Source organism: Trachypithecus francoisi, unplaced genomic scaffold, assembly GCF_009764315.1.
Source record: "Trachypithecus francoisi isolate TF-2019V2 unplaced genomic scaffold, Tfra_2.0 Lachesis_group13, whole genome shotgun sequence".
NCBI classification, from domain to species: Eukaryota; Metazoa; Chordata; class Mammalia; order Primates; family Cercopithecidae; genus Trachypithecus; species Trachypithecus francoisi.
In genome coordinates this window covers 38,702,426-38,714,667 of record NW_022681458.1, presented here as the reverse complement: position 1 = coordinate 38,714,667, position 12,242 = coordinate 38,702,426, and the positions used below count along the sequence as shown (strand labels likewise).

General features: G+C 45.8%; 1 protein-coding gene across 1 annotated transcript in view; it reads left to right on the top strand.

Moving 5' to 3' along the window:
- Positions 1-1,141: 1,141 nt before the first annotated feature.
- FAM117B (family with sequence similarity 117 member B) overlaps positions 1,142-12,242 on the top strand; it is a 133,396-nt gene continuing 122,295 nt past the window's right edge. The window contains exon 1 of the mRNA XM_033230676.1: positions 1,142-2,016. Within this exon, the coding sequence (XP_033086567.1) occupies positions 1,437-2,016 (580 nt within the window). The 5' untranslated portion in view covers positions 1,142-1,436. The remainder of the gene's footprint in view (positions 2,017-12,242) is intronic.

Below are 12,242 nucleotides of genomic sequence, written 5' to 3'. Positions count from 1 at the left end.
GGAGGTTGCAGTGAGCCGAGATGGAGCCACTGCACTCCAGCCTGGGGGACAGAGCGAGACTTCATCTCAAAAAAACAAAACAAAACAAAAGTCTTCCACCACCGCGCACAGGGACCCAGTAGGATTTCAGGTCCAGAGTGAATCATACTATGCTCTCCACTCCCACATTTTTACACGACGAAATCTGTCTAGCATGTACAACTAATAAAAATAGTACAGGGAAAAGAGGTCATGGATAGGCAATTTATAGCCAGAGAGGTGGGATTGTAGGTTTTGGGTCCACCATTTTTTATTTTCTTGATGAGGAGCCCTTTAGGTCATTTTAGAACTAGTGTCACTGCCTGCCTTCCTGGGTCTTTGCCACACCAAAGACTTGTTTCCTCCACTAGACAAAAATATGGATGGCTGGCCCAGTCTCAAACAATGATCGTGTAGAATCAAATAAAGCCCTCTGTAAACTATAGCATTTTACAGACTGGTAAGGTAGCAGCCATCTTTCCAAGGTATCAGGGAACAGCGAAGCAGCTGATTAAAATAGTCTTGATTACTTGAGATACAGGAGGGTAGGAATAACATGTGGTAACTGAACTCCATAGATACTATCTAAAACCGCATTCTAACAGGCAAATTTAATCTTTCTGAGATTTGCCTCTTTGTAGAACTCTAAAAAATAAGAAAAGGAGAGGGGTGTAAAATGCCACTTAAGATTAAATTTCTTCTCCTTTTGAGCCCTGTCCATAGGTAGATGGAATTAGGGCAGAACAAAAACATTAAGAATAAAAGCCCGAAGGAGAGGCGCGTACATGTGACTACAAGTGAATACTGGGGTAAGGAAATGAGTTATGCGGAAAAGGCTTCAGACCATCCCTGGGAACTGTTCCGGGTCTGGACATTTCCTTTGGCAACCTTCCAGAGTCTGAGTCCCCAGGGCTCCCCCCGGCGAGAAGGGAAAGGCGCTCGTGGCTAGGCGCGCGCGTACACGGCCACTCACGTGTACACACACACGCGCGCACACTACACATACACACACTGCCCATTTCCTCCACTCCCTCCCCGCGGGGGGCGGGTCTCTTTCTCTTTAAAGAGCAGACGGTCTCCGCGCACACCCAGGCTCTCAAGGCCTCGGGGGCCCGGGACCCGAGCTGCTCGTAGCCAATGGGAGCGGTAGAGCGGCTCGAGCGCGGCTGACGCTGCACCAATGGGCGATCGTGGGGGGCGGGGGCAGCGGAGGAGACACTATTGTTGATGAGGAGCGGCGGCGGCGGCGGCTGCACCACCTCGTTGCTGCCGGTCCCGGCCCGGTCGCCCCCTGCACCCCGGAGTCCAGCTTCGTCACCCCGCGCGGGGGCCTGCCCTCCGGCCTCGAGAATCCTCCCCCTGCAGCCCAACAACAACAAAACCCCCCGTCTCGCCCAGTCACCGGGGAGGGGGGGACCATGTCCCAGCGGGTGAGGCGCAATGGGTCCCCCACGCCGGCCGGCTCCCTTGGGGGTGGTGCGGTCGCCACGGCCGGGGGACCCGGGAGCCGCTTGCAGCCCATGAGGGCGACGGTTCCGTTCCAGCTGAAGCAGCAGCAGCAACATGGCAGCCCCACGCGGAGCGGCGGCGGCGGCAACAACGGTGGCTGCTGTGGTGGCGCCTCAGGCCCCGCAGGCGGCGGCGGCGGCCCGCGCACCGCCTCGCGCAGCACCAGCCCCTCGCGCGGCGGCGGGAACGCGGCCGCGCGTACCAGCCCCACGGTGGCCACGCAGACGGGCGCGTCCGCGACGTCCACGCGAGGCACCAGCCCCACGCGCGGCGCCGCACCTGGAGCTCGCGGGAGCCCCCCACGGCCACCGCCGCCGCCGCCGTTGCTGGGCACCGTGTCGTCGCCCAGCTCGTCGCCCACCCACCTGTGGACCGGCGAGGTGAGCGCGGCCCCACCCCCAGCCCGCGTCCGGCATCGGAGGAGGTCTCCGGAGCAGAGCCGAAGCTCGCCGGAGAAGAGGAGCCCCAGCGCCCCGGTTTGCAAAGCAGGTAAGTGCTGGGGGTCGCGCAGCGAGGGGGAGGCGGCGGCGGGAAGGAGTCCCGGGCGCGCGCTGCAATCGCGCGGGGAATGCAGCGCTGCCGCGGTGCCCGGGTGGCTGGGGGCGGGGCTGGGGGCGGCGCCGGGCGGTGGGGACCGGGCAGTGCGGCCCCGCCTTTCCCGGGCCTACCCTGCGCCGCGCCCGCCCGTCTCATTCATTCCTCTGCCCGCCCCGCGCGGCTCCCTGGCGGTGGAGGTGCAGTGGCTAAACCTTGGGCTTGAGCTGATGAGTGTTAATGATAACTCTGGCGTCCTGGCCTTATTCCTGGAGGAGTCGTTAGTGCTTACCGTCCCTTGAGGGTGAGGCTAGGAGTGGTTTATCACTTTGTTTTAGGCACATGGTTAATGTTGGCATGGCCCATATCTGCTGCTGCTAAGTATTTCTGTTCACAAAACAGTTTCAGATCTGGGGTACTGAATGCATTAGCAGTGGCAGATTTGGATCACTGAACAGACGAGGCTGAGACCCGTGTTTTAGCATTTTCCAAGACTTGATGAATGGGTAGCAAGAAGTGAGAATTAAGCAAGATTCCTTAGGAAGATTTATGGATTTTGTCTGAGGCTCTGGGTGTATTTCTGATTTTGTGTACTGATTCTGTGTTTTGAATGTAGAAAAACAGAATCCAGTGTTTGTCTCCATCTTGTTATTGTTTTAGGGAGCTAACATTCGTTGTTTTTCTGTTTACCTGGAAGCTTTCTTGGGGAAAGTCCTGAATGGAGCTGTTGGGTGCCATTGGAGTCATTCATAAAGAGTAACTCAAAAGAAAAATTCAAATAGTGGGAAGTGGAAAGGAATAAAATTTATCATCTTGTTGCCTTGAGAAAATAAATATGTGGATTTTAATTATGTATTCATTTTTGTCAACATATATCTTTGTCTTTCCTTTACTGGAATAGTTCTGTTAGAATCTTCCAGGCAGAATGGTTGGGAATTTCAGGAAACAAATTCAGATGAAATAGTTTCCGAAATGGAAGGAATAGGATGACTCTTTCTTACTGTTTATGAAAAGTTTTAGATAATACTTTTTTTTTAGAGATAATTGCCCTGGAAAATGATGAATGGTGTTTTCTTTTTTTGGCAGAATCTCTGTCGCCCAGGCTGGAGTACAGTTACGCGATCTTGGCTTACTGCAACCTCCAACTCCCGGGTTCAAACGATTCTGCCTCAGCCTCCTAAGTAGCTGGGGTTACAGGCGACCGCCACCATAACCGGCTAATTTTTGTATTTTTAGGAGAGATAGGGTTTCACCATGTTGGCCAGGCTGGTCTCAAACCCCTGACTTCAGGTGATCCGCCCGCCTCGGCTTCCCAAAATGCTGGGATTACAGGCGTGCACCTCCGCGCGCTGCCCGAATAGTGCTTTCTAATTAGAACCAGAGCATTGTTTTATTTATTTGTATTTATTTTTTGAGACGGAGTCTTGCTCAGCTGCCCAAACTGGAGTGCAGTTATGTGATCTCGGCTCACTGCAACCACTGTCACCCGGGTTCAAGCGATTCTCCCGTCTCAGCCTCCCGAGTAGCTGGGATTACAGGCACCCGCCATCATGCCCGGCTAATTTTTGTATTTTAGTAGAGACAGGGTTTCACCATGTTGGCCAGGCTGATTTGGAACTCCTGACCTCAGGTGATCTGCCTGCCTCGGCCTCCCGAAGTGCTAGGATTGCCTGGTCCAGAGCACTGTTTTAAATCTTTTGAGAATGCAGAATGCTTTTCCAAAATCGTGATAAAAGTATTAGACTTCACCTCCCCGCTTCATAACCTCTGTCATCTGATGAACTCTTACCATGTGTCAGGTAGTTTTTATGGAAAATCTCATTTAACCTTCACTGTAACTTTTAGAGAGGTTAAGTAACAAGTTGCAGAGCTGGTATTTATTTGAACTTTGGTCAGTTGTACTCCAAAGACCATGTCTTTATATTATATCAAGGAAGTGACATCATGATGTGTAAGATAGAATGTGGGAAATATATAGCAGGCCAAAATTACATGTACTTAGTTAAGTAAAATTTTTTTTTTTTTTTTTTTTTTTAAGACGAGGTCTCACTCTGTTATCCAGGCTGGAGTGCAGTGACCTGATCTTGCCTCACCGCAACCTCTGCCTCCCGGGTTCAAGCGATGCTCCTGCCTCAGCCTCCCGAGTTAGCAGGGATTACAGGCATGTGCTAGCATGCCCGGCTAATTTTGTATTTTTAGTACAGACGGGATTTCTCCATGTTGTTCAGGCTGGTCTCGAACTCCCGACCTCAAGTGATCTGCCGACCTTGGCCTCCCCAAAGTACTGGGATTACAGGCACTAGCCACTGCACCCAGCCACTAGTTAAGTAACTCTTACAGATAGGAACAAAACTGCTTTAGTCCTTCAGCCTTCTGGAGCCAGCATAGTGCATCAGGTGGAAGGGAAGGAGAACTGCTTATAAATGGGCAGTAGAGGTGGCAGAAGGAGGCACAGCCTGTAGTCTTAACAGAATCTGGCTCTCTTAACAACTGTTTGACACTCAGAGAAACACCCTGAGGAGAACTGGGTTGAATTAATTATTGGCAACGTGTGGAGGAAGGTACTCTTTTTCTCTGATGTCTAGGAGGGCTCTGTTTCCTGGGATGTCAGGCTACTCCCATGCCCTCTCTTCATGGTTTTGAATGCTCCCCTTCCCTAGATCATCCCTTAGAGTATTTGCTGTAAAATGATCCCCATTTGCTCCCCCACCAAAAGTAAAGTAAAATAAATCCAGAAAAATAAAAACTCTTATTTCTCAAAGTATCAGAATTAGGGTGTGTGGTATAATAAAAAATAATTTGGTCAGGTGCGGTGGCTCACACCTGTAATTCCAGCACTTTGGGAGGCCGAGGCGGGTGCATCACCTGAGGTCAGGTTTAATACCTGTGTTCCGCCAACTAGAAAAATAAAAACTCTTATTTTTCTAGTGCAGCACTTTCACCTAGGTGTGAGAAATATTGTCTTTTACTAAGTCATACTCTAGTGTGAAAGTCTCATAGTTTCCTTCCCAGGAATTGTTGTTTCACTCTAGTAAATACCTATGCAGAGCAGAACAGAGTGTTTTCAAATTTCAAGTGTTCATAACACACACAAAACTACAATGGGATCATTTGCTGTTTTTGTATGACTTAATCTGGAAGGAAAGTCTTTGTAAACTTCAGACTCCCTTTTTCATTAAAGGGAGGCTACCACCAGTTTGCAGCTGTGATGAATGTAAAAATCCCTACTGTAAAGGGTAAGGGTCTACCATATAGTTCTATAAATCTCATAGGACTCAAATTTCAGGGTCCATCTAGATTAAGCTGTTGACTTCTAGGTGTCTTATCAGATGAACTGGATGCTCTAACCTTTGTTAGGGATCTAGTGTCTCAGAGTCCCTAAGTCAAGGGTATCAAGATCCCTACCCAGTTGCTTTATTCTTCTGGAGTTAGAGCTAATTGGCTGATGCAGAACTTCCTACTCTTGACTACTATAAAGTAATCCAAGCACCTATCCCTGACAGATATTTTAAACTTCCCACCTTCAGTGACTGTCATCTCTATAGCAAAGCCGTTTGTCATTAGGAACTGAGGTATGTTTAGAAAAGGTGTCTAGGCAACAGTGTTAACTAGAAAGTTTATTTTTGTACCTTCTCTCCTTTTACCCCACTTCGTTTGTTTATTAAAATGTCAAATAGATTATAAATGGAGAGATGGTATAACGTAGAGGTTAGGAGGATATACTTTGGGTAGACAGTTAGGGTTTAATACCTGTGTTCTGCTAACTAGAAGCCATGTGATATGGAAAGTTATCCTTATCTGTGAAATGGGTGGTGAAATCTACTTCATATGATAGTAGGGATTAAATAAGGGAAAACTGAAAAACAGCACAGTACCTCAGTATAAAAGTTAACTGTTGTGTATCATACTAGTTTTGCTTCTAGTTTTACTGTATTTAACATAAAGTGCCAGTGTAGGTTCAGTTTTCAGGGTTGTATGAAATTTCAAATTGGTAATAACCTTGCCTGTGAATATCCAGAATGGTGTTTCTCAAAGTGTAGTCTGTGGTTCATCTGTATCAGAATTACTTAGGGTGTGTGGTATAATAAAAAAAAGTTTGGCCAGGCGCAGTGGCTCATACCTGTAATCCCAGCGTTTTGGGGGGCTGAGGTGGGTGGATCACCTGAGGTCAGGAGTTCGAGACCAGCCTGCCCAATGTGGTGAAACCCCATCTCTACTAAAATTACAAAAAGTTAGACGGGCGTGGTGGCAGGCGCCTATAATCCCAGCTACTGGGGAGGCAGAGGCAGGAGAATCACTCGAACTCAGGAGGCGGAGGTTGCAGTGAGCCGAGATCGTGCCACTGCACTCCAGCCTGGGCAACAAGAGCGAAACTCTGTCTCAACAACAACAACAACCACAACCACTATATGTATATATATACACCAAGTTGTGTTCTTGCTAGTTTCCCTTTCCTTTGGCTATATTAAGTTGTGTATAAATTTGGTTGCTTATTGGAATTGCGGAGTGCCAAGGGCAGCAAAAAGAGATAACTTCTTTGGACTAATAGGCAGAATCAAGAAGCAAGGTACCAGAATTTCATATTTGTGTCATCTTTGATGTCTACTTTCTAGTACCTTATGAAATACATCTCTAAGAATTTAGTGTTTCTAACATTTGGAGGATTGCTGCTAACATTACACATTCAAGGGAATTTTTTTGTTTTTTGTTTTTTTTTAGAGACAGGGTCTCTTGTCACCCAGGCTGGAGTGCAGTGGCATGATCTCGGCTCACTGCAACCTCTGCCTCCCGGGCTCAGGTGATTCTCCTACCTTAGCTTCCCGAGTAGCTAGGACTACAGGTACATGCCATCATGCCCGGCTTATTTTCTGTATTTTGGGTAGAGACTGGTTTTTACCATGTTGCCCAGGGTGCTCTTCAACTCCTGAGTTTAAGCTGTCTGCCAGCCTCATCCCCACAAAGTGCTGGGATTAGAGGCATGAGTCATCCACACCCGACTAAAGGGAATTCTTTTGGTTTGTGATGTCTATATTTTGCAATGAAGATGAGGCAAAGTAGAAACTATTAGTTTTATGTCTTGGCTACTAGAATTTACATTTAATTAAGCTAAATTCTGTAAGCTTTGATTGAACTGCTCTGTTATTAACAGTGTAATACAAAGATGTAAAAAGACACAAGGAATTCCAGAGACTCACAAACTAGCCATATGTAAGACATACATAAGCATATAATATGGTGAGTTCTCTGGACTTAGAGAGTGAATAATTCTACAGGGGATGGGTATAGAAGTTCCCTCAGAGGAGATGAATTTTGAATTGGCTTAGAAAGGGAAGAACAGAACTTTGCAGTTGGATCTTAGAGGTGTGAAAATAAGCCTATCATATTCAATTCTTTGTGGCTTGAAATGTAGGGTAATAGGGTGTTGGGATGGGGAGAGCAGGAATAGTAGAAAAAGAAAGGAGAGACGTAAGTTTTCAGAATGGCTTTGAATAGAATATATACGTTAGAAAGTATTCCATGGTTAATAGTATGTGCTCTGGAACCAGACTGTCAGGGTTCAGATCCTGGCATTGCCATTTACTTGCCAGCAGTTTAACTTGAGGCAAGTTCACTTTATTTGTAAAAAGGGGATACTAATGGTACTTACCGTAGATAATTGTTTCAAGAAATAAAATCCTTGTAATCTGTGTGTGGGGTGTAGGAATCTCAATATTAGATATTTTCTTTTTTTTGAGATGGAGTTTCACTCTCGTTGCTTAGGCTGGAGTGCAATGGCGGATCTCTGCTCATTGTAACCTCCGCCTCCCGGTTTCAAGCAATTCTCCTGCCTCAGTGTCCCAGATAGCTGGAATTACAGGCGCGTGCCACCACACCCAGCTACTTTTTGTATTTTTAGTAGAGACGGGGTTTCACTATGTTGGCCAGGCTGGTCTCGAACTCCTGACCTCAAGCTGTCCATCTGCCTTGGCCTCCCAAAGTGCTGGGATTACAGGCATGAGCCACCGCGCCTGGCAGATATTTTCGTTTTCTTTTTTTTTGAGTTGGAGTCTTACTCTGTTGCCCAGGCTGGAGTGCAGTGGCATGATCTTGGCTTACTGCAACCTCCGCCTCCCAGGTTCAAGCCATTCTCGTGCCTCAGCCTCCTGAGTAGCTGGACTACAGGCGCGTGCCACCACACCCGGCTAATTTTTGCACTTCTTTTTTTTTTAGTAGAGACGGGGTTCACCATATTGGACAGGCTGGTCCTGAACTCCTGACCTCATGATCTGCCCACCTCTGCCTCCAAAGTGGTGGGATTACAAATGTGAGCCACTGCGCCTGACCAGATATTTTCTTTTTTTTTTTTTTTTTTGAGGCGGAGTCTCGCTCTGTCGCCCAGGCTGGAGTGCAGTGGCCGGATCTCAGCTCACTGCAAGCTCCGCCTCCCGGGTTTACGCCATTCTCCTGCCTCAGCCTCCCGAGTAGCTGGGACTACAGGCGCCCGCCACCTCGCCCGGCTAGTTTTTGTATTTTTAGTAGAGACGGGGTTTCACTGTATTAGCCAGGAGGGTCTCGATCTCCTGACCTCATGATCCGCCCGTCTCGGCCTCCCAAAGTGCTGGGATTACAGGCTTGAGCCACCGCGCCCGGCCCTGACCAGATATTTTCACATCATTATCTTCCTTCTCATCCAAGGTTTTAGGCATTCACAGTTATTATTACTAGTATTTATATTCTTAGAATAAATAGAATATGTGTATAAAATAAGATTAGTAGAGTGTGACTTGAGATAGGAAAAACTCACAAGGGCATTGATCACCTGAATTTCAGTGGAATGGCAGTGGGAATGGCAAGAATAAAAAAGATTGAAAAGACTGATTTGGCCAACTGTTGGATGTAGGGATTGAGAAAGGGGGAGTTGAGGGTGATAGTTTGGATGGTGGTTCTAACTGATAACAGTGAGGAGAACAGATTTGGGAAAAGAAAATGAACTCAGTTGTGGGTGTATTTGGTTTGTGCTCTCAGGAACTTCAGATAATTTTCTAGATCGTGGCAAATAACAGTTTTAAAACTGAGGGATACACTTTGAACTTGGGCGTAAAAATTAGTGCTCATTCATTGCAGTTCAGTAAACATTCATTTAACATGTACGTCATGCTAGGCATTTACATATGGGCAACACTCGAAATGACTAATCACTAGGATGGATAAAATGATAGGGAAAATGCTGAAGATAGAACTCTGGGAGAAAACAAGCATTTTTAAGGGTAGAAAGAAAAGCCAGTAAGGAAGCCTGTGAATGTGGTAGGAGGAGAAATGGTAGAGTAGTGTTGAGAAAGCCGAAAAGAAAGATTGTGTTTCAAGGAGAGAGAGTAAAGATTTTCAAATGCCATGAAGTAGGCTGAGCCTGGAGAAGAGGCCTTTGAATCTGGCATGTAGATTAGTAATGATCTGTGAGAGAAAGTAGTCTGAGAAGCATGTTGGGGACACAAATCAAAGGGGAGAATGAGGAAGTAGAGATAGTGAGTGTGAAGTAGTTTAATGTCAGTGGACGGAAGGAAAGTGAGAAAACTGGTTCAAGGGTGTACTTAAGCTTCAGTTATTTACAGGATGTGGAAAACTTCAGCTTGTTTATAGGTTTTAGGGAAAGGATTTATAGAATGAAAAATTGCAAATTCAGGAGAAGATGGTAAATGTAGATGGAGCAAGATTATGGAAAATGTGAGAGACATGGGATCCAGTACATGGTAGAGTCTGGAAATCTCAGAAACAGTTAAGGACATTTTTTTCTCTGAGGAGGGGAAGAGGTAAGGGCGTGGGTTAAGATGATAGATAATTCAGCAGTAGAAGGGAAGGAAGTTGAGAAAGTAAGCTACTTCCATTTCCAAACGACTTGAAGACAAAAATAGCGTGTTTGTCTTAATACTGTATTTTTAAATTTAAATTTATTTTTCCAAACTACGTGTGAATAATTTAAAATGTCAAATAGCACTAAACTTACCATCGAAGAAAATGTTCCCTTGTCACATCTTTCTCCACTCCCTCTTCCTGCCCCCTAGAAACGACCACTTTCAACTCTTAGAGGTTTCTTTGGCTGTTTACCGACACATTTCTTTTTTTCTTTTTTTTGAGACAGAGTCTCGCTCTGTTGCCCAGGCTGGAGTGCAGTGGCCGGATCTCAGCTCACTGCAAGCTCCGCCTCCCGGGTTCACGCCATTCTCCTGCCTCAGCCTCCTGAGTAGCTGGGACTACAGGCACCCACCACCTTGCCTGGCTAGTTTTTTTGTATTTTTTAGTAGAGACAGGGTTTCACCATGTTAGCCAGGATGGTCTCGATCTCCTGACCTCGTGATCTGCCCGTCTTGGCCTCCCAAAGTGCTGGGATTACAGGCTTGAGCCACCGCGCCCGGCCACATTTCTTTTTTTCTTTCTCTCTTTTGAGACAGAGTCTCGGTCTGTCGCCCAGGCTGGAGTGCAATGTCAGGATCTTGGCTCACTGCAACCTCTGCCTCCTGGGTTCAGGCAATTCTCATGACTCAGCCTCTTGAGTAGCTGGGATTGCAGGCATGCACCACCACACCCTGCTACTTTTTATTTTTAATAGAGACAGGGTTTCGCCATGTTGGCCAGGCTGATCTCGAACTCCTGGCCTCAAGTGATCCACCCGCTTTGGCCTCCCAAAGGGCTGGAATTACGGGCATGAGCCACTGTGCCTGGCCTACACATTTCTATGTAATATGCTATACTACTGCTTCAGGAGCTTTTTTTTTTTTTTTTTTTCAGTTTTATGTATTATGTAGTGACTTGCTACTATGGAAAATGTACACTTAGTTCTCTGATCACCATTGTACCGAATCCTTCCGTTGCAGGTGTAGCATCTTTTGGTTAAATCAGTATTAATGTTATGACCGTGTAAATATTGATTACAGTAGAACCTTGTTGTATGCTTCAGTTATATTTTCTTTCTAAATAACTTTTTATGGTCCTTGAGGTTAAAATTGTTTTTTATTTTGATTGCTTCGTTTTCTATGTACCTATCACAAATTTATCCCTAAGAAAGTTTTGATAATGGAAACTTTCCTGTGAATAATTAAAAACATACGAGACAGTTACTTTTATTTTCCTTGGAGGTATCTCTTTTGCAGTCCCTCATCCTCCTATTCCAAATTAGCTCATTGATCTCTACATCTGTGGCACAGCTATTAGAACCTGAAACTTCCCTGGGAATTCCCTTCACTTCTCTCCTGTTTTGGATGCTCTAATTTCTGGATGTTGTTTTCCTGGAGTGCATTTTCCAATAATTTTTTGAGAGAGGATACATGGGAGGTATGTGTTATATCCAGACCTTGAATATCTTCAGTGATGTCTTTATACTTGCTGGTTTGGGTGTAGAATTAGAATTGTAGGTTGGAAATAATTTTTCCACTGTATATTGAAAGCACTTCATCTCCTAGCTTTTGGAATTGCTGTTGAGAATTTGGATGCCATTCTGATTCTTAGTCTTTTGTTGGTGATGGTGTGTGTCCTCTGTGGAAGGGTTACCACCATTCTGAAAAGAGGATCACTTTGTTGTGAGGTGTTTCATTGTTTGTTTTCTGTTCACTGCTGGTTACTCTGTAGGCTTTTTCAATCTAGAGACTATTTCTGGGAATTTTCCTTTTATTATTTCTCCTTTCTATTATCTTTGTTTTCTCTTTTTGGAACGTGTGTTATCTAGTTGTGGCATATCGTGGAGCACACCTGTAATTTAACAATTTCTGTCCTAGTTTCCATATCTTTATCTGTTTGCTTTTCTTTTTTATTATTTTTTAAAATTTCAAAATATATTTTCTTTTTAAAAATAGAGACTGAAAAAAAAAAAAAATAGAGACTGAGTCTCACTATATTGCCCAGGCTGGTCTCGAACTCCTGACCTCAAGTGATGCTTTTGCTTTGGCCTCCCAAAGTGCTGGGATTACTCACGCCTGGCCTGTTTTTATTTCTATCAGATTTATTTATTTATTTATTTGAGACCGAGTCTCGCTCTGTTGCCCAGGCTGGAGTACCGTGGAGCGATCTTGTCTCACTGCAACCTCCGCCTCCTGGGTTCAAGCGATTCTCCTGCCTCAGCCTCCCGAGTAGCTGGGACTATAGGCGTGTGCCACCACGCCCAGCTAAATTTTTTGTATTTTTAGTAGAGACAGGGTTTTACCATATTGTCC